This window comes from Strix aluco, chromosome 6, assembly GCF_031877795.1.
Source record: "Strix aluco isolate bStrAlu1 chromosome 6, bStrAlu1.hap1, whole genome shotgun sequence".
NCBI lineage: Eukaryota > Metazoa > Chordata > Aves > Strigiformes > Strigidae > Strix > Strix aluco.
Genome location: NC_133936.1, coordinates 43013986 through 43036417, shown reverse-complemented (window position 1 = coordinate 43036417; position 22432 = coordinate 43013986). Strand labels below are relative to the sequence as shown.

At 48.1% G+C, this 22432-nt stretch overlaps 1 protein-coding gene across 1 annotated transcript in view; it reads right to left on the bottom strand.

The window, feature by feature from the left end:
- Positions 1-18038, bottom strand: part of TWIST2 (twist family bHLH transcription factor 2) — a 37993-nt gene extending 19955 nt beyond the window's left edge. Inside the window, exon 1 of the mRNA XM_074828328.1 lies at positions 17318-18038. Coding sequence (XP_074684429.1) covers positions 17355-17837 — 483 coding nt within the window. The 5' untranslated portion in view covers positions 17838-18038 and the 3' untranslated portion in view covers positions 17318-17354. The remainder of the gene's footprint in view (positions 1-17317) is intronic.
- Between the last annotated feature and the right edge of the window lie 4394 nt (positions 18039-22432).

Here is a 22432-nt window from a genome sequence, read left to right as displayed (position 1 = left end):
TGGTCCCTAAGGCCCTTTGCTTCCTCTGCTGTTGGTCTCCTGGGCTCCTTCTTCTGGTCTGCTCCTCCTTCTTCCCCCTCAGCTCCCTTTGCTCCCTTTGTACTTTGCTCCATCACTTGCCTCTGGGATGAGATCACAGGATATGATCCTAGCTCTTGGTTCAGATTTACTCAGCTTTGCATTGTGCCTTCTCCTAGTTTTGGGTTCCTCGCTGCCAGGCTCAGCTCAATACCAGCAAAGGACAGGGAGACATGTGTGAGCACATGTCCTCCTGGCAGCTCTCTATAATATCAGTGATTGTACTTCCTAAGGCTCCTCCTCACACAAGGCTTCAAAAACATGGAATTCTCCTTCCATGTAATCAGTGTGAGTTTGTCCTCCCTTGGAGGAAGCTGATGCTTAAATCCCCTCTACTTCCCTCCCACCGCTAGGCGCCATCTGTTATAGTTGCACTGCAAAAAGATGCATCTTCCCAAGATCCCACCCTACTTCTCAGAAGGGACTGCAGCATGGAGGAGAATCATGCAGTTTTGCATCTATCTGTAGCAAGAAAATGCCAGTGTGTTAGGATCTACAGCAAGGCGGGGAAAAGGAATAGATGAAGGTACAGAAAAACAGCTGAAAGTGTCCACAATCTGGGAACGCTCCTGGCTCAACGCCTGGAATGCAAAATTCTTGATGTTTTCTGCTTTCCTTTCTGCACCAGAAGCCTCTCTTGCTGTTGTGGTGTCTAGCTTTAGCCCTGCTTTATTGGCATTTTATCAAAGTCCCACGTAACTTTTTTAATGATGCTATTAACAGAGCATGTAATGTCTTATTTAATCAATTAATGTAGTATTTTTAATAGGGTATGTATCTAGCCTTCAGACTTTAGGTGGGAAAGCTTGAACATGTGATCTCTAAAGAGTGCAAAACTAGCAAAAAGGTCTTGAAGTACGGTTTCTGAAATCCTGTCTCGGTTCAAGTCTGATGTGGGGGGCTGGCAGCTGCCTGGGAATGGGGAGGAACCAGGGGCAAAGGCTGTCCAAAGCTGCAGGAACACACGAGGGCTTTCACAGCAAGGTGGAGAGAAATTCTCCAGGTATCAGCGTGATTTTTGACAAAGAAATTCAGTCTTGCACTCAACAGCAGTTATCAGTGTTGTACAAAGGAACGTGAGGATGGTTGCATCCCTGATCTAGGAAGTCAGGGGAGAAAGTTAGTCCAAGAGGTGTTTGGGTCTGAATTATTATCAATCAGCACTATGCAGGCAGTTGTGTCTCTGCCCTAACTTTTGCATCTGTGTGCTGACAATAATGGTGGCTTTTTTTTTAAAATGCATCCCCATGTCTGCAAAATCTCTGGTGGTTTGTGAACCACAGCACTGCTGATTTAAAGTATGCCTAAATAGTTAAGGAAAGTCTGATTTTTGCTGTAAATGCTTGCTCATCAGTTTTCCTTTTAATCATTGCAACTGTTGGGACTTAAAGCCCCCTTGGCTCCCCCCAGTCACTTTGCACGGCATTTTCGCTATTCTGCTTTAACTGGAGACCTCGGGATGGCTCTGGCCCAAGTGAACTCCTTGAGATCCTTATGCAGTATTCTCCTGGTGGTACCCTGAGATCAGCAGATGCTGGCCTTTCTCTCAACTCCCACTCAGTGCCTCAAATCCCAGGGAAAGCTCTCCTTCCGCTGCTACACCCTGTGCTTTGAACACAAAAATGATTCAACAAGATCTTGGGGGTTTGTATGGTTCAGCTGCCTTCAAAAATTCGCCGGGGTTTCCAAAGTGAAGAACACCTCCATGCACAGCCTGCGCTGTGTCTTCAGTGCCAGCCCTCTGCAGCGCTTCCTCAGCACTGATGCATGCGTAGTCTGTCTGCATGGTAAGATTTCTCTGCCTGTGGTAAAGCTAATTCTCCCATGAATGCTCCTGCCTACCTGCATGCGATGCCTGTTCGCAATTACACACTGAGCTCTTCCCGAGTTATGTAGCTGAGATGTCCTTTGCCTTCAGCCTGGTGCTTCTAGCCCCAAAAAACAGCAGCCAAACCGCCTGTGGATAAATAATTTGGGATTATAACGGACATGTTGATTCTGTGCAACTCCAAGGAGTGTGTGAGTGCAAACCACTGTCCTGCACAAAGTGGGTGCTGTGCCTGTTGAATCAGAGTCTTACTATTGGCTTCAGCAGGAGGAGGGTTTGGGCTGTATTTTCTTTTTTAATTGTGCCTCCACTGCTTGTTTGGAAAGTTGTTGCTCCCCTTTGCCATGTTGTGCTGCCCAGAGCAGTTCCTGGAGAGCAGCACACTCTGCTCTCTTGTGCTTTCTTCATTATCTGCTCCATTAATGCATGTGCCTGCCTCTCTGCCTTTCATGTCTGCTGATCTTTCTTTTTCCCCCCCCCCTCTTTAGGTCACTTGTTTTGGGTCATTTCTTTCTTGGTACTAACTCCACCACAGGGTTTTCCAGATTTGTTGCTCTTCTGACTCTGGAGGGATGTTTTGTTCTTGTTTATTTGTTTTACTGGCCAGAATACAAAAGGTTAAACAGTTTGAAGAACTTTATTCTGTATTTACTGCCGAGGTAGGTTTCCAAATCAACAGTAGGTCGTGTATTGGAGAGACTCAGAGAGCTGCTTAACCTTTTTCCTTCCGTTTTGTCTCTCTCCAAATCTGAAGCGCACATCTGCAATTTAAATTGCTGAAATGAGAAGCTGTGAAATGCACATAAATTGCTGTAGATAGGCTGCTCACTCTGGCCCTGGTACAGAGCCGGTTTCCATTTGGCAGTGGTCAGATCCCTCTGGGCTGCAAAAAGCACCTAAAAATACAAGGTACCAAGAGGATGTTCTGTGCTGTGGGGGGACAACCAGCAAGGAGGATGGGCTGGCCTGGAGATATGGGGCTGGGCAAAGAAAAACCAGTCTGATTGCATGTGGATCACTTCTCTACATGCACTGTTTGTAGGAAGGTCCTGTCTCGTGGGGAGCTTACAAGATGGGCAGGCAACAGGCTCTCAAAGGAAAAGTATTAGCATTTTCTTTTCAGAGGGGAAACTGAGGCACCATCCATCAACCAAAATTGTATGGGTAAGTTGGGTCTGAACCAGGAGTAGGTTCAGCCTGGCCCTCTCATTTAGGGCACAGTGGAGATGAGTGTCCCCAGGTTGGGTTATGGGTACAAGGAGAGCAAAACCTGCTGGCCCCATCACATCAAATGCCATGTGCTGATGGAAGAGCTGTTGTCCTTATAATAAGCCCAGAGGCTCTGGTATAAACCACCCCAACAAGGGACTTCAGCTAGCCAGCCCTAACATTCCATGGCACTTGGGGCACAGGCGGGCACGGTCCCCACCAAAAACAGCAGTGCAAAACGGGCTGGAGATGAACAGAGCAGATGGGAGCAAGTGTGGGGTCTTCTTCATCAACCACCATCTCTGCAGAGGCTCCCAATTTGCTGTCCTGCCAAACACCCCATTTCCTAGTAGCCAAGTGTATGGTTACACACCCCCTGCTTTTTCCCTAGCAGCAAAGCAGGGGTGAGACATCTCGACTCCCAAACTGCAACCAACACCCCACATTTCTTCTATTCAGCAAGTCTTGGTGATTCTCTTCTAAGGAATTTATGGAGCAGCCATATTCTGATTTTTGTCCCACTCATCTCCCTAACCCAATATCTTGATTATGTTCCTGAAAGCTCTCCTGAGCTGTTTTCAGTTGTCTCAACCACTCAAAATGCAGGTTTGGAGCAAGGGGCTGGTGGGCAGACTGGCTCTGCTGGGACACAGGTGGGTCCTAGCCCTGTGCTGAAGCACTGCAGTGCATAGAGCCCTGTGGGTACAGCACCTTGGCAGGGCTCAGCTTGTTAGCGTGCACCCCAATCTTTACATTTTAAAGGAGCTCAGTCCCTCAGTGAAGGGTAGATGCTTTCTGGCAGACCTGTGGGTACCAGCAGCTGGGAGGGATGCTTGTCGCATCCTGTGCCTGCACCGTGTTTGCTGAGCTGCTGGTAGGAACGGGCTGCATCCTGGCAGGGGTTTGTCACACTGGTACAACACGATCCATTTCGTTGCTATCGCATATTACAAGTTGTGATGTCAAAAAATACTGCTTATTCAGGGTGCAACCTGCTGTTCCTGGCTGTCAGTCCACAATATTTTCTGCAGTTATTTACAGGATATCTGTATTTACCATGCTGCAGGGCAGCGTGCTGTGGTTGCAGGATTAGGGCCTCTCTGCAAGGAGGCCTGGGAGGCTTGAGAGAAGGGGTTTTTTGTGTTTAGACCACAAATTGCCTTGCTCTTGAAGCCTGACGATTCTATGAAAGGACTGCAATGCATGACCTGCTTGGAGTAATCTTTTAAAATTTTGGTTGTTTATTGAAATAGCTGTAGATAAAGGAATGGAGTAAACCTGTACTGTTTTATTTGGAGCTAATCTAAAGTCTCCTATTAAGATGAGGACAGTACAGCTTTAATCATATATGTAGAAAAACACACAAAAGTAATGAAATTTTTTTTTTAAAAAGCAGTTTTTCTATATAGTAAGAGTATGTTGACAACTGCCTGAGCATCAGCCGGTCAATGTGCATGAAAAAGGTTATTCCCAGGATTCTCAGCTACAGCACTTGCAGTGTAGCTTGTCTGTACCTGCTGCACGGATCTGCCAGACACTTTGGGTCAGAAACTGCCACACAGCATCAGTGAATACTGCTCAGAGCGTCCCCCTTGTAAGACATAATGTTTCACCTTGAATTACGTCGCTGACAAAGCAGCAGGCAGCTGTGACTGCAGTGTAGTGGAAGTGCCTCTGATGCCATTTGTCATTCTGACCCTAAATTAAATAACCCGGGAGGCTGATGCCCTGATGATCACCCCTGTGGGATGTGCTCGGTGCAAAATTCGAGTCCTCCTTGCTTTGTGCAGTGAGGCAGCTCCTGGCTGCTCCCCAATATGCCACATGCTCCCTGTTAGACACACACGAGATGTGCCCCTTGGATGCAATCTCAAACCGACCTTACTCTTTAATATAGTGTATCCTGCCCTCTAGTGCCAGCAGATGCTGAGTCAGCAAGAGCCCAGGAGCAAGCTGTGCTGTGCTCCTGTGACTTTCCACCTTTTTCATCAAAGGGATTTCTCTGAGCCTGGGAAACTGCTAATTACGGGGCTGCTAGGATAAGGAGAGCTACTAAATATGTTTTTGCCTCGTTGGGATGTTTATGCAACAGTTTGGGGACAGGGTACCTCAGTATGGCTTTGGATCAAGCATAGCTCCTTGGAAGTATTTTTTTGAGATGTTTTCAAGGAAAATGAGCTTTATAATGGAAACAAGAATACACGTGGCAGGCTATGTGAAAGAAGGCTTTGGAGGTCAGAAAGTTGTTTCACTGATGAGCTTAAAAATAAGCCTTGAAGCTTGGGGAGTGCTTGGCTGTCATGTAGGGGACAGATAGAGCAGGGATAACACCTGGAAACAGGTTTCTTGCTTTTCTCCTAAAGAAAAGGAAGAATAATTTTCTGTTTAAAAAGAAAGTTGAGAGCCTTTCGTTTTGTTACTGGCTCTGTTGGGAGGGGAGTGGAGGTTGCCCCCAGCCGTTGCCTGGGGCTTGCAAGAACGCTCCCGGGGGGTATCTGCTGTGAGCCAGGCACAGCCCATCAGTGCTCCTCAAAGCTCCTCTGTACTCATCACATCTCCCTCCCTCCTCCTGACATGACCCTTCCCTTCTGCTATTTTTAAGACCCCATCAGGCAAAAGCTTCAAGATTTGCAATGAAGGGACACAGGCTGGGGTGGGTCAGTCCTGGCTGCAGAGCTGTGCATGCCTCCAGCCGGGTGGGATCGGACCCGCCGGGGCTTTTGCACAATTTCCTGGGTTATTTCAAGCTGTCGGCAAGGTCCAGCCACGGGAGCGCTGCCGGGGCCATGAATGGGAGGGCCTTTCTGTACGCAAGCGAGGCTGCGGAAAACGGAAAAAACACTTTTGTATAAACTACTCTCCTCCTCCCCTGTCCCCTCTCTTGGATCAGAAATGCTGGAGATTGGGGAAAGGGGAAAAAAAAAAAAACAACACCACAAACCACAGGCCCTGAGAGGTCACCCATAGTTTTCCTCTGATGCATGGCGGAGTGCAAGTGCTGGCGGAGCTGTTAGGGTGGGTTTGTTTCTTTAAGGTGTCTCCCAGAGGGAGGATCAGCAAAATGCAATGTGGCAGCTATGGTAACTCCTCTTGGCTTTCAGCACAGCCCTCGCTGATCACACAACTTGCTAGTGAAGAAGGTACAGCTGTCCAGGCCTTGGCAGGGATCCCCACCCTCTGCTTGCTGCCAAATGCTGTTTTTCTTTTTTTTTTAAATTTCCTAGTTTCATAAGAAAATGGGATAATCGGCCTCATCTGCCTCTCAGCCCCATCTGATGACTCCTGGACCTGCTGGGATGAAGCCTGATGGTGCTGCATCCCTATGTGGTGCTGGGATGTTGGCAGCCAGGGAGGTGGAGGGCTCAAATTTGAGGGCTTCTGTCCTGCTGTGAGATGCTGGGACTGGAGCAGGAGGACCAGGGTTAAAGTCTGGGGTCCCAGCAGTGCCTGCAAAGGGCTGAGCACTCTGGATGGAGCTGTGTTCAGGGCTGGTTTGTCTTTTTTGGTGTGGGCATCCCACTGCCGTGGCCACCTCACATGCACACCTGCAAGAAGTGAACCAGCTGGAATTGGTCAGCTTGCCTGGGGGCAAAAGCCCTGCTGTGTGTCGCACCACTGGGCTAACAACCTTCCTGAGTCATGTCCCTGATCAAGCCACGGCTGTGGAGCTGCAGGTCCCTCACCGGCCATGTCTGCACTTACAAAGCATAATGGAGCAACTCAGAACTCACCAGTGCCTCCAATACCAACCAGTGCTGGAGTTGGAATGGGCTGCCCAGGGCAGGGGGGGAGTCCCCATCCCTGGAGGGGTTTAATAGTTGGGCTGACCCAGTGCTGAGGGATCTGGTGGAGTTGGGAACAGTCAGTGTGAGGTTAATGGTTGGACTAGGTGATCTTCAAGGTCTTTTCCAACCCAGATGACTCTGTGATTCAGTGATTCTGTGAATAGTCCCAGCAACCAAATCCCCTGCAAAGCTTTAGGCATTGAGTTCCTAGCCTGGACTCCCCACAAAATGTCCAAGAAGCTCTCCTCCACTCCTCTCCCTCTTTGCATCCACCATGGCAGTGCTGGCCCTTGCCTCCCAAAGCACATTTGGGCTGTGCTGGCCTTGTCCCATGAAAAAGGACTGTGCCCAGCTCCAGGGCATGGTTGACAGCACCCCATCCCCAGGAGCCTGCCCCGTGCTTCTGCCGGCACTGCTGCAGGACCTATAGCTTGTCTGTGCCAGGAGCTCCTGCCAGCCCCAAGGGACAAGCCTGGTGTGCCAACAGCATGGGCAAACACCCTTTGCATAGGGTGGGTGCCGTTTGGAGGTCCTCTTCAAGATGCAATGTTGAGATGGGCTTGCGCTGGGGTTGTCTAGCACAAGGTGCTGCAGCTTGCATGGACAAGCTGCGTATTCGCATGCAATGGGAAAGCTGGCATGGAATTGGTCCCCTGGGATTCTCCAAGCTTCTTTGTCAGGCTGGGTCTGGTGGTGTGGCACGGCAGAAACGACCGAAAAGCTCCTCATTTTGAAATATCTGTCTGTGTGTGTAATTTTAATTATGTGTCTGAATTAAAGAAGAGCTGAAGGGCCGCGTGATCAGTGCAGTGGATGAGTAATTCAAGGGGGGAGCCTGTGGATTTCTTCTCTATAGAGGTTTTTAGTTGTAAAATAATGCAAATGTTGCTAGAGCTGTGTGAGAACTCATGCAGTAGCGTTTAAATGAAAGATTAAGAAAGAACAGCACGGAGGAACAAAAATACATCGCAACCGATTTGCACGGCTGGTGAAATGATGGCATTAGGAAATAGCACCAAACATGCTATAAACGGGAGGTTTATTTCTGTAGGAGCAGGGATGAGTGGGCAGATCTAAAACGTACCCAGGATTTGTACGCGTATGTGCTCAGGCGTTATGTATGTAGTACTTCTAAAAGCATTTCTAATTGCAGCAGAAAATAGGTCAATAATGATATATTCGAGAACAATAAACCAGTATCAAAAAGGGGAAATATATTTGAAGACTGTTGCTTTTTAAGCCACGTATTTCTCTTTCATTCTGACATAATTCACCGCCAAGAAATAGCTACTGTTTTCAAAGTCATATCTATTTCCCTTAGGGTCCTCAACCACTTTAGAATATTTACCTTTTGCCACCCGCTGAGAGTAGAAGTATTGTCTGATTTACAAAATAACAGTGCTTACAAATAAAATTTTCAGATGAACTCACTCCTAGTAAAAATCAGTATGTTTTGAGCTCCCAGTTCACGGCTGAAAATGTTACCCTGTATCCTCAGCCCTCTGGGCACATGGCATTCATTGCCTGAGGGCACCTGTAATTATATTTTGGGGTAATGGGGTCTCTTTATGGCACACTTCACCACTAATTTCCCTGGCACAAACATGTAAAATGGTGCTGAGTTACTCCTTTGCACACATTAAGTTATCACCAGGAATATTGACCACTGGGTCGTGTGCTTTCAATGTTTCTGAGGGGATCACCGGAAGGGGATGCCCCGATCTCCCTTGCTTTTGGGGCACAAGCTGTGGCTTGAACATTTCAAACCCTGGTGCTCTGAACCACCTCTCTGCAGCACAACCAAAGAGCAGGCTCACCACTTCTCTACGGGGAAGGTGGTGAGAAACCAGACGCTCAGCCGCGCTCCAGCTCCCCTCCAACAGCGAACATTTCAGACCCATACGGTATAAAAAAAGGGAATATTTAGTGCTGGTGATAACAGGAATCTATTTAAACACCCCTTCTCGTGGTAAAAGATGAAAAACCTCTTGCAGAATATCTGGTTGTTCAGTGCATAAAACCCCACCGAGCTGGAACAGAGCTTTGAACGTGGAGATTGCAATTAGCGGCAGCAAAAAGGACTCTGTGATAGGAGAAATTTCCTGAGCTCATCAGGCAAAATGATAAATTTCTATAACAGATGCAGAATACTCATCTAATGTGTAAAAATACACATTAACATGTTTTATGCATAGATTATTTTTAAGACACTATTATCTCATCTGGCCTGCTTTTATCATGTAGTTTTATGCCCCGGTACCTTACTGGGAAGTTTCCATGGTGGTGATTCCTTAGTACTCCCAAAGGCACTGCCACAGCCAAAAACTCTGTTTCCATATGGATGCTCTTGCACAGGCTGAATTCCTGCCACCCATCCCACGCCGTGGCACCCACTGCTGTCTGGTGTGCCACAGCCCACTGGGTAAGCTTGCCTGTGCGTTTGGGGGGAGAAAAGACTTAAGCTCACAAGACTTGGCAAAAGGTGCCTGTGGGATGCAATTTGGTGCGTACATGGTGTGGAGGTGGTACTGGGCATCCTGGTGGGAAGTATACAAGAGGGACAAGGAGACAGGCACTCAGTTTCAACACATCGAAAAGCTATTTTCCCCATCTTAACTCATTTGATTAACAGTTTGATTGGGTCCCCGATGCTTTTCTCCTGAGAGCCCCGCTGTGCCTGTAGCGATGCTGGAATGGGAATGTACCACTCACATCCAACAATGTGCTTCTGGGGAGGACGACACGCTGCTCTGCCTCTGCGCTCAGGGTGGGTGACATTGCCAAGCACCCATGGATTCTGGGGCTCCCCCCATGCCACACCGCGTGTGCGACTCAGCCCGCGGCACTGCTTTCCCCCAGGGTCCTCGCTCTGAACGCCCAAGTAGGATCTTATAGCTTTTTCTTAAATGGGCAACACTTATATAAGTGCTATTACATATATGTCACCCTTGACAGAGGCACAGAACAGGCGCAGTGGGATGGGGCTGTTTAGATGTTGAAAGGAAAGCGATGAAATGCAGCGTTGCTGGTCCTCCACGTTTCTATTCTTTCCTTTCAACAGTGAGATACTATTTCGTTGCTTCTCTGTCCTGAGCACATTCGGGGTGGGTTTTTTTTTGTGCTGTGGGGAGAGCATGCTCCCAACAGCATCCTCGGGGTGATGGCACGGGGGTATCAGGGTGTGGCAGTGCTCCCCAGGCGTGCTTTCTGCAGAGGGATTAAAGTCCTTTCTTGTTCTTAACTAAATGTCCCTGTTACCAATGGCAAATTGTAAGCTGGGAAGCACATGTCAGTTTGCCTTTCTCCTCAGTCTGCCCTTATTTTTTGTTGTTTTTTTTTTTTTTAAAAAAAAAAACATCCCCGTGATTTTCTGAGCTTCCCCTCCCAGACAGAAATTCCTTCTAACGAACCATATTACACAGCGAGATTTCATCAGGGTGTGCATGAAACATGCCATAAGGGTCAGTCTTAAAAGGTGTGTGTTCGTGACTGTGCAAGATCCCTCTGGCAGATTAATTTTATTAAGGAGTTTGGTGTTGGGGACACTGGATGCAGATGTGTTGGGGAATCCCCCAGCCATGCAAAATGCTGCTTTTTATGTGAAAGCCACTCCCTGGCTGGATCCCACCCTACTGAGTTTTCCAAGCTGGATCAGCTGACCTTTTTCTAACAGGAGCCTCGGTACAGCCGTGATCCCCCAACATCTCTCTTAGCTGAGCAGTTAGATTTATTTACATTTAAGCACAAACATATGATTTTTAAAGGAGGCCCGAACAGCCTGAACCGAAGGCATAATCGCATAAATTACTTCATGAGGATTTTTGGTGGCTAAATTCTTCCAAAACCTAATTCATACATTTCAAAGCATGAGTTTGGCAGGTCTAATATCTCTTAAGGAAATGGTAAAGCTTCTTCTTGGGGGTGGCAGTTAACAAGGCAAAACTATCTTATTATGAATTCAATTAAAGCTAGTACAGGCTTACTGGACCTCTTCCAGTAAATATATATCAAGCTGAACCAGTAGACATCTGTCTCTTCCCCCCCCACCCCACCCCTTTTCCGTTTTCCAAGCTGTGGTTAAAAGATGGAGAGGAGAAGATGGGAGGAAGAGGAGGGACTATAGCTCACTTCCAGCTCACCGTACAGTGCAGGGCACAAGGGTTATTTTCTTTTTGATGTCTGATCACTTTTGCAAACTGCGTGAGACTGGGTCTGCTTAACTTCCATCCTCTGCTGAAGCACAGAAGCCAAAAATAAATCCCGAATCGCATGAAGGGCTCACAAACAAAGCCCCTGGGAGATGTCTGGGGGTGCCTGGCTGCCCTGCTGCCCGCTTCCAGGGAGACCCCAGCCCCGGCAGGCGCAGGATGAAAGTCTGGGCACTGGCAAACACCCACTGGCAGCTGGTTTGGGAAAGAACCCGGCCGCCTTTCCTGGGCTCAGTTCGGAGGATTTGATCAAAATGCCCTTTCCACCCAAAAGGCTTAGACCTGGGGGAGGACTGTAGGAGAGAACTAACGGCCTCTTTGAAACCCTCCATTAGCAATAGTGCTTAAGAGTTGTTGCTTATTTAACATTTTTACAGGAGCGGTAGGTACCAAAAGCCTCCCTGTCCCATTTGCACCCTTCTCCTGCAAGGTCCTCCTGTCTCCAGGTTCCCGATGCTGCTTCCCGTGATGTGGCGGCTCATTTTCAGAGGAGAAAAGCTGATTTTTTTTTTCCCCTTCCCAAGGGAAAACCCTCCTTACTGCTAAATGCCGAAAGCCTCAGACTCAGAAAGGCTGTCAGGAAGGCTGACAGATTGTGGAAAAATCTGTCAGAAAGGCTGACAGATCGTGGAAAAAGTTCAAAGGGAGATCCTCTATTTTACCAGTCAACACCCCAAAGAAAGCCCTGCTTTAACGCGGGGGGAAAAGCACATCCCCATGAGCTACCAGAGCCCCGATCCCCACCTTGCATGCCTATCCACATGCACGCAGAGAAAATATAAGCACCAACAGTGCCAGGGAGGTTGACAAAGAGCCCAGCTGAGGGGGGTGCATGCTGCAGAAGAACCTATTTGCCTCTTAACTGGCTCCCCTTGCTGGGAGAAGGACAAGGGCATTGCCAAAGCTGGTGCTGGTGGCAGAGTTTCTGTGCCACAGCAGGGGCTGGGGGGACCGGTTGCCGTCGGCTGGGTCCAGTGTGGAAGCAGTTAAAGAGACGGGTATGAGGGTAAGGGCTGCCTTGCTTTGATTTATTGGCTGGCTGAATTAATTTGTTATTTGTGTAGCATTAGTTGTTGTTGCTGAGTAGCCATCTTCTACTGCTACAAATCTAATTAAATGCTGGGGTGCCCAGAGTTGTTTTTTTCTTTTTTTTTTCCCTGGCAAATATTTCTACTGTTTTAATTCTTGAGAACTAATAATTAATTAGCACAAGGCTGCTAAGTATCCAGCTGGAAGACTTCTTGTTTTTCCTCACTTTTAAATCTAAGAAGTAAATCATAAGCAATGGTGTATAGCACTCTCCACGCCACTTACAGCAACCCACTGACATGTCTGATGGGATCATTAGCTAGCAAGAAGCAGCAAGGTTGCTCAGAGCCAGCTGAGGATCTGGCCCAGCGCATTTTTCATGGCACAGCACTTTATTTTAATCAGCTTTTTTCGCCTTTACTAATTTTCTGCAAAAGCTGGAGGTGGGAGTGGGGGGAAGCTACCCGAAACGTGTGCTTTCCCCACCCGGCAGCTGTAATTCCCTGATTACATGTCAAGCTCACTTTGTGCTCGGGGTTGTGGTGGCGTTCTCTTACATGTTCATGGCCTCATCAAACTATTTCTATGGCTCTACAGCAAGACATAAATTCTGGAGATTTCAGGCTTGGAGATTTCAAAGTCATGCTGAACCACATGGAAATTATTCTCAGAGGTACAGCTATAAAAATAATTATATTGCTAGGGGGAAAGAGTGACAAGAAATGTCCCCAAAAGAGATTTCAGCGGTGGTTACAGGATCTGTCCCGGCTCTGTAAGAGGCTGTTGTGATCTCCAAGGCTACTTTATCACCACTACCTATAACTCTATGAAATATGCCCCACAAAACACTGAAGGAAGGAATGTGAAGGGAGGTTGCAACGGAGAAGCGTTGCAATCTTCCCCTTTGTTTTAATGAGGATGCTTTGCAGGCTCTTAAAAATTAGAGCTACTCTGCACAGATGACCGGTGTGAGGATGACTAATTTGGAGACAAATCAGGTCTACTTAGCTGAAATGTATGCCTTGACTGTTCCCTGAATGACCCTTCAATGCATATCTCTCCCAACAGGACTTTTACCGCAGCCCGGTCTCTGGCAGATTAAGTAATAACATGCTTTTGCCGCTCTTCTAAGCGGTCCTTCAGTTTTGATCCAACATTTACCCTCCACCATGCGTGTCTCTAACTCTTTATGATCAGTAATTAGTTTATATGCATCTATCCTGTGGCAGATTTGTCTTTTGCATGTCTCCTTCTTCAGAGCATTTTCCTTGCACCCTCCCTTCCAAAGGTCTCTGAGCCTGAGCGTTTTCTGGCTGACTGCAACATATGTGGTGTCCACTGTTTAACAGATTTATTCTTTCCCAAGAAAAGACACGAACGTAAACAGAAGATCCAAAATGCATTTTGCTGGGCTTTTAAATGCACTAAGATGAAAACCCCCTGCTACAAGCCTATTAATGTAAATACCAAACTTTACAATCCTTCCTGTCAAGGAAACATATTTACATTTTTCTAAGGATGCGTATAAAAAAATACGGCTTTTGGGACAAAAAGAGCTTAGTTCTACTGTCACAACACCCCCAGTGTACTGCTCTCATATACTATAGAATTAGGTTGTTCCCAGGGCCAGCAGAGATAACATCTGTTTGCTTCTTTAAGGATGAAATGAAATAGGATGCTGGTGTTTTATACTGGGAACAGCCCTGGAAGTCTGAAGGGGCAATGGTAAGAGGGCCGTGTATCACACGCACACGTTGCCTGCAGCTTCCCCAGCACAAAAAAGATGGGAAAGGTGTTATTAGTGCCAGCCTAGGGGAGGCAAAGGGCTCATCCCAATCCCTGCTGCGGCGAGTGGGAAGAAGGGGGTTGCTGGCAGACCAGACTTACTGGCACGAGGGTTAGGGCTACATTGTCCTTTACACTTTGCTGATGTTCCTGCCATCCAGGTTGGACAGGATTTTTCCTACTAAATGGAATAAAAGCAAATCTATTTTCTTTTCTCCTGATTTTTTTTTTTTTTGCAGTTCAGAGCATCTTGAACATTTTGAAGGAAAAACAGAAGGGTGGCTGCAAGGGAAGGGGCACAGGTGCCGGTGATGAGAATGGGGAAATTTGGGCGAGGAAGGCTCAGCTTTGCATGTCTGTTGAAACATCCTATTTCACTAATTGAAGTACAAAGTTCCGCCTGTTTCTCTTGAAACTACCAGAGTAAGTTGTCTGTAATTACGCAGAGCAGAACAGGAAAACCTCTGTGGCCAGAGGAGCGAGCAGCAGTGACCTGCTGGCGTTTGCAGAGGCCAGGTGGCATTTTACCAGTTCCCAAAGCTCTGATTTTCTAATCAAAATGCTCCTCTGATTTTTTTGAAGCCGAAGGGGAACAATCGTTCCTCCAAGGAGAAAACCTTTCTTTGCCTATCTCTCCCCAAAACCCAGGGAAAAGGGAGGATGGCCACAGCAACCCAGCCGGAACGGTGCTCACCCCTTCATGCTCACCCAACGTTTGCAGCGCTCGCTACTCCCTAGGAAAGGCAGGAGCTTATCCCAAATTCAGAAAGCTATTTCTTAAGGGTTTTTTTTTTTGCCATCGAGACTGCACAGACTGCTCCCCTGTTATGCCTAAAAACTCCACTGGCCAGGACAGACCCATGCAGAAGTCTGTGTCACACCACCCAGCTAAGTTTGCCCATTTTAGAGGGTGTCTCGAGGATCTTGTCTTTTTTTTTTTTTTTTTTTTTTTAACTGGCAGATGTAATTTTTGTCGCCATAAACGATAGAATTTGACACCGCACCGCACCACACCAGGCCATTTGTCAACAATGTTTTCAACAGTTCAACCGCACGCGTGTGCATGCACACACAGGCACAGAAAGGAGAGGCAAGGGGGGAAAGTCCGGGGGCTTGGGGAAAGGCGACCTTCCTCTAGAAGGCACAGAAATGTGGAGCAAAGAGCCACCTCTAACCACCGGCCTGGAAGTCGGGTTACAGCAAAGACACCAAATACTGATTCACTCTGAAGCAAACTGAAAACGCGTCAGGGTTTGGCTCTACGTCATGGTTTTTCACGCAGTCCGAAATGTCGCTCACAATTTCTTTTGGGTAGGGACAATCTGAGCATCTACATATAAAAATTGCTGTGTCTTACTTAGCAATGCTAATAATGCTACAATTGACAGTGATTTTTAAATACGGTTAAAAAAAAAAAAACGGGGTTTGCTGCTAAAGAAGTATGTGATAGAGAGGAATGGTTGTATATTAGATAACAGCTTTAAAACCATCATTGGCTAATGGCAGCACATCATTTGGGAAACAACAGAATAAATGCATTGTTCCATCCCAGCACTTTACTATTCAGCCAATCTAAACTGCTGAAGAAATATGTGTTGGGGACATTTTACATCTGTTTTTGACAAGAAGCCTGGGTTTTTGTGTGTGGATTTTTCGTCTTTTTTTTTTTTAATCTATTTGCTGCAGCTTTTTTAGCAAGATTAACATGGGAAAAGGCACTCTGTTTTATAAATGGAGGGTTTATCCTTTTAAAAAGCGACTCAACTTTGGCTTTTTGCAGTTGAAATTAGGGCACGGTGTGCAAAAAATAGTAACGCCAGCAATAGCCATTAAAACCCACAACAGCAACGTTACCGATTTAAACAAAACTAAACAACAGGCAGCTTGTGCAACGGGTAGAGTAACCAATTTTTGAACAGCCTAACATTTTGGGGGGTCCCTAGAAGAGTGCGTGGAAACCTTAATTGCAGCACCAAAATGCAAACTGTTTCAGGATGCAAGTGAAACATTTACTTGAAGCGGCTTCTAAAACGGTTTTAAGCCTGCATTTTATACCGCTAGTAAGTCCTGGGTGAACACTTTTTGGCTTTTTCAAACAAGGTACTGCAGTTGCATCAAGATTTTTTTAAATGAGGCGTTTATTGCTGCTAAAACAAAGATGGATTTGCCTCTTTAAAAAAGCCTGGCCAATGGGCTGGGATAAACTTCCTTTTCGTCTTTAAGGAGCTGATTCTCCGCATGATGAAATTATTTCATTTTACATCACGCGCGACGCTACGAGGAGGGGGAAAATTTCCCTTTCGAGTGTTTGCTTGGCAAAATGGGTTCGCAGGCTCTGCTTTATGTACGGAGCCCCAGAGAGCGACCGGCTGTATGCAAACTCTGGCTGACACAACACAGAGCTGCTCTGCTTAATTAGCTGGAGATGAGGGTGTTATTAAGGGCCTTTTTTTTTCTCCTTTCTTACTGCTTATTCCTCCCTCCCTGAATATTACAAAGGCAACATAAGAGGAAGTCGTTTTCTGCTAATGGAAAATGATGAGGAAGGGTTTAGTGATGAGAGTAAATAAGAAACTACATCTTAACACCAGCCTTTGCTTTACCGGCACTTTGGGGAAGGGAAACTGAACAAATACGAAAATTTGGCAGAGTTTCTTCTATCTTTGTTTGCTTTTTATTGTGTGAGGGGGAAGGGGCACAGCCTGGGGTTGCAGCCGACATCTGCTGCATGTTTCTTTTAAGAGAAACGCAACCTGGGGCGAACTCGTCGCTGAAACCCGCTTGGGTCCCGCGGACTCCCTGGTCCCCCATGGCCAGGAGAGGATGCGGCCACCCCGGGAGCCGATGGCTCAGCACCGGGTTTTTGGGGCACAACCGCCCATGGAGCGGAGCAGCAGCTGTTTCGGATCCCCATGTCAGCCTGTTGTACTGATCGCCTTTTCCTCTCTTAAAACCCTTCCCTGAAGCAGCGCTTTCTGGCAAATCTCATGCAGCAATGGTTTTCCCCCCCGTCCCTCATCAGCCAGCCCTCGATGACGGTCCCTTCTCCGCTCCCCCATCCCCACAGAGCAGAAACATGCCTATTTTTTTAAAAAAAATGGGACATATCTGATTTTTGTCTGCCTGAAAGTTGGGGGGGTTTTGTAATTTTTCACAAGGTGCAGAGGAGAAGGAGGGGGCCGGACACATCTACACTGCCCATCTCACCTCCAGGTCAGTGTCCCCAAACCCCTCGCCCAGCAGCATCCCCACACCCCACCAAGCCATGCCACCTCTCCCCAGGCAGGACCGTGCCACGCAGCAAAGCCAGGATGGCGAGGGGGAGCCATGGGTGCCCCATCCTGCAGCCAGACGGACGCGGAGCATCATCCAGAAGAAGAGAAATCGGTACCTACCCCTTTGGCAGCTGGGCTCGCCTGGCCTGGGCGGTGGCTAGTGGGAGGCCGACATGGACCATGCTCCCTCCATCCTCCATACGGAGAAGGCATAACTCAGCCTCTCATGAGCCACGTAACTGCAGCTCGTCATCTTACTGTCCATCTCGTCGCTCTGTAGCACCTGGTAGAGGAAGTCTATATACCGTGCCGCCAGCTTGAGGGTCTGGATTTTACTGAGTTTGTCAGAGGGCAAAGTGGGGATGATTTTCCTCAAGGCAGCAAAAGCTTCATTGAGCGACTGAGTCCTCTGCCTCTCTCTGACATTGGCCAGGATCCTCTGGCTCTGCAGTTCTTCATAAGATTGGGAGCTGGGACTGGACTTTTTCCCCCTCTTCCCTGGGTTGGGGCTGCCATCTTCGCTGGACTTCTTACTGTATCTTCTCTTCCTGCCAAATCTCTTTGGCTGCCTTTCCAGCTCCTCTTCACTGGTCCCCAAGCTATCCACAGGGGAAACAGGAGAACTGGAGCTTTCTTCCATGCTTTCTGAAAGAAGGGGAGGGGAAGAGACTTTCCCCCCCTCCTTATGTTATGTGAGTGTGTGTGTGTCTTAAATGTGCTTTAAATTCCTGAGACAGATCCTTTGGAAAAACAGGAGGGCTTTTTTTTTTTTTTTTTTTTGCTGACCAAACGTTTTCCAGGTTGCTTGAAGGGCTCTTATTTCAAGGACCGGGGTTGTGCAAAAAATTGAGGTCTTGGAGAGAGGAAGTTATTCTAACTTTTTGGAAACTTTAGCTGAGCTCAGTTGCTAAATAGTTGTCAGAAGTGAGGGAGGTGCGGGGCTCCCTTCTGATTGGCCGGCCAGGTCAGTGGGAGGAAAGCTTTTCCCCTGCTAAACTTTCACAGTTTTATGTTACACTTAACTAAAATCTTGGGAATGTACCTCGAATAAAAGATAGCTGGCGACCACCCCCTGCCACCACACCACGCCCCCTCCCCCCCCCCCCCCCCCAATAGATGCTGAATTTGCAGCACCCCTCCAGGGTAACCCCCCTGCCAGGGTTTTTTGGGGTGCTGGTCTGCTTGCTGAGAGTTTGCAGGCTGCCTCCCAGACCATGCTGCCGAGGGTCCCGCTTGCAGCTCCATGGCCAGGCTGCATTGGCACCTTACCTGAATCGGGGTGCAAGTCCTCTCACGCCCAAGAAAATGCCCCATTTTTGCAAAACGGTGCCCTGTTTTGCAGTATCCCCAGTGCTGGGCGTCTTGCAAACCTCCTGCTGTCCCTTTGTGAGCTGCTCCTTGCAGCACCCTGCGCCCAAAACTCCCTGCCCTGTGGAGATGGGGTGAGGACCTGCCTCCTGGTCCCACAGGATGACCTTGGGGTGGCAGAAGTCCCCTGGGGCATGGTGAGGTTTGGGGACAGCTGGGGGAAGCCCCTGCAGGCTCCTTACTTGTGGGGAGCATGGAAGGACCCTCTTGGACTAAGCCAGGGGAGCCTGAAATATGGGTCATCTGGAAAGCAGATACTAGTTTGTAGAAAGCCCCACGGAGAGTACACCAGAGAGGCAATGCTGGCCACGCGGCCCGTCTGCCTGCCATTTTTCTCCCCGCTTTTTTTCCCCCCCTGTTAAATGCTAAATAGTACTTTTTGGGGAAGCAAGAGCTGAGGTAGGTAGGCGGACGTCTTTTCCTCCAGAATATCCTGCTGTTGAAATCGTGGTATCCCAGCGCATAAAAATTGTGGTAGCAGCTCCAGGGTTTCTGATGTATCAAACAGAAGACGAGGGATCTATTTTTCCTCTCCATCACACCAGGGAAAATGTGGGAAAACTCTCCTTGCTTCCGTGGAGCTAAGGCAGAGCAAAATCAGATTTGGACCTCTGATTTCAGTTACAGCCCAAATTGCAGGAACAGATGCATTCCTGAGCAGCAAAGATCATGTTTTCAATACGGAGCAGGAAAATAAAATAAAACAATAATAATAAAAATAAATAAGACAAAAGGAACCTGTAAAATGTAGATGTTGTATCAGAAGAATTAGTTTGGAGTGGATTTCTTTGCAAAGTTTTCCACTAGGTATCAACACTCATTAATGGAAAAAATAATGTCTGGTTTGATTGGAAAGTGTTCCTTGGTAGGAGAAGGAATTTTGGCTTGCCTGGGGCTGACTCCACTACTGGTAGGTAATGTTTATAGTGGAAAGACTTCCCCAGGCAGCCCCTGGGGAGAGCCTGTGTTTGCTTTCAAAAGGAAAGGTTTTCAGGTGCAGCACAGAAGTCGGAAAGCGAGGCAGTTCTGCAAATAGATTTTTAATCCAATTTAAGACCCCGGCAAGTCAGACAGGACGGGTGCCTCCGCTGCTTACACCCCAAAGCCAGCTTTCCAGAAGGGCTCGGGGCTGGCAGCTGGGGCCAAAGGTTGGCAACTGCTCCGCATCTGTGACCTGGAGGTCCATGAATACAGGGGCTGGGATGGTGTCTACCAGCCCCATGGACCCAAAGGCAGATACCATCCTCGGCTGAGTTAGGACAAGCGATATTTGTGCTGGGGAAACCTGAGTAACAGCCCCTCGCCTGTCCCGTAAGCGAAATAAACTGCTGTCGATAGTGGTGCCAATGTGAAACTGTGCCTCGGAGGGCGAAACACCCTTTGTAAGGGGGATAGGTTTGTCCTTGAGGTATTTAGAAATCTCCTCTTCTTAGTGTGTGGGATTATTTCAAAGTATTAAGAGAAGCCATCATCGAAGACCGGAGGGACACCTCCGCTTTCCAGCTGCAGAGAGCACGGTTTTTCCCAGCAAACAGGTTCCCTGCTAACAGCACGGGCTCTCCCGCGCTTGCACCACATTTATGGTGGTAAGCCACCGTGGATTTGCAGGGCTGCGCGGGGCATGGGAGGGCAGTTGGGCTGCAGAGCTGAGCACCCAGACTGCACTGACCAAAGGTGCAATAGGTGCCTGCAAAAGGCTGCTCAGGGAGGGAGCAGAGCTGCATTTTGGGCTGTGTTTGAGAGCACCAGGAGAAAGGGGAACAGACCTGAGCTTGCGAGAGCAAGCAGAACCGATCGTTGCTGCCTCTCCTCTCCCACTGCCTTGAGGACATGTGTGCTAATACTTATTCTGCATCTTCCTTTTGCCCTGCCGTGATCACCAAAGGCAGGACTTGATTTCCCGGGGAGCGAGGTGTTTCCGTGGGGTGGGACTTGGTCCTTCTAGGGGTCAGGGGCAGAGGGGTTTTGAGGTTGGACTCTGTGGATGTGTCTCAAAATTCCCAGTTCTCAGCTGGCACAGGGATTTTGCCTTTCTGATAACCACCAGGCCCATCCCGTACAAGCGCAGCAGGAGACATGCAGCTTCTGGGCATCATGCTGGAACTGTGGTGGCAAAAGGATGCGGCCACATGGCAAAGTCCTGGTCCAGCCGAGCCTCTGCTGCTCATTGTGCTTTCAGCTGTGCCTCTCCGGGCTGCACAGCACAGAGCAGGAGCAGGCTCCCGCGGCAGAGCAGCTCCTCTCTCCTCCGCATGCCATGGCTATATTAAATAAATAAATGAACAGCCCCAGCCCCCTGCCTGGCTTCTGCGAATGAGCCCGAAGGAGTGTTTGCACGACAAAGCAAGGCAGGATTTCTCCCTAAGGGGACTGTTGCTGTTCGTAACCTCTAAATGTGCAAAGCTTTTTAGTATCAGGCAGGCTTCATTAGGGGAAATTTATGGTGAAACTTGGCTGTGTCATAATTATGAAGTCTATAAGCCCAGCTCCAACGAGCACTGCTCCAGAGCTGCTGTGTATGTGTGTACTCTTTACGGCCGCCGAGTCCCCTAGCAGTACTTAGTGCCAGAGCTAAGTACAGTGTTGACAATACTGCAAATATCTTCCTTTGGAGCAAACCAAAGGCATGGTCTACGTGTGCACAGACCCAGGTGAAATGTGATCTGGTTCTTTTGAAAGAAGAGGGAGTTTCCAGAGGTTTGTGGGGGAGGCACATGGTACGAAGGTACTGCTGGCAAAGAAGGATGGGGTGGATGCATCCTTCCTGCTACCACAGCAGGGTGAGAAAGAAGTTATGAAATAAAAACTGCAGTACAAAAACCAGTTTTGGTGAAAGTTTAAGGCCTTGTTTAAATGTGACATCCACTACGATGCTGCTGCTCTACCACTGCCATTACCGCGTTCCTAAAATTTCTTGTTAGAGGGAAACAATGAACACAGCCTGGGCTTTGGGATCAGTGCTTATTCTCCGTAGGAAGCCTGTGGTCCAGGTGTCCCCCTGGCAGGGCTTGGCCAGAAAATCACCCTTCAGCCCCTCTGGGCTGCAGAGGAGAGCATTTGGATTTCTGCCTCCTGCCACTCTTCCCTCTGCCCACAGTAGGAAGCTGGGAAAGGTTGGGTGCCCTGTCAGTAAAGGCAACAGGATTTTAATGTTCTCAGACTGCGCTTCCATGTTGGGGAAGCTGCCAAGGATGCAAATTTTTGGAGCAAACTGAAAGAAGAAAGATGCTGTTGTGCTTACTGCCTTCCGCCTCCTCACTACCTACTGCTATAGAGAAAAGCATCATTTCTACTTTCAGAAATGTCCCCATTGCAAATTGCATCCGATGTTAAATGGCCTCTACTGTAGCCAGGTCTAATTAAGCTGATTATATTTTTTCCCTTGCCTTTGGTGTGATTTAGGGGATAATTCCTTAGTGCTTGTGCAGCAACCACTAAATGTGATCTGGTGTGCGCATCTTCCACGTCCTGTCTTTGCAATGGCAGTCATGTTCTGCCTTGCACTTCTTCTTTGTGGGCTTTGTTTCCTTATTCCTTGTGTTGCACCGCAGCAGCAGCCAGACGCGGCAGGCGGATGTTTCCCAAAGCATTGACCCTGCAGTGACAAGTTTATAATCAAAAGCAAAGGAGCGGTGAGTGAGCAGCACAGATAAGAGGCAGGAGGTAAGGAGAGCAAGGCTTTAGGGATAAGACGGTTGGAGCAGAGCACGGTTTCAAAGTAATTGGATACGCTAACGCCGGAATTTTGTGCAGGAATGTACATCTGTTTCTGAACTGTTACCAGCTGATGTGCCCGCTCTTCCTTTCTGCTTCCTCAGTTATAAACCCTCAGAGCAGCAGACGCAAGCAAAGGAGAGGCTGACCCAG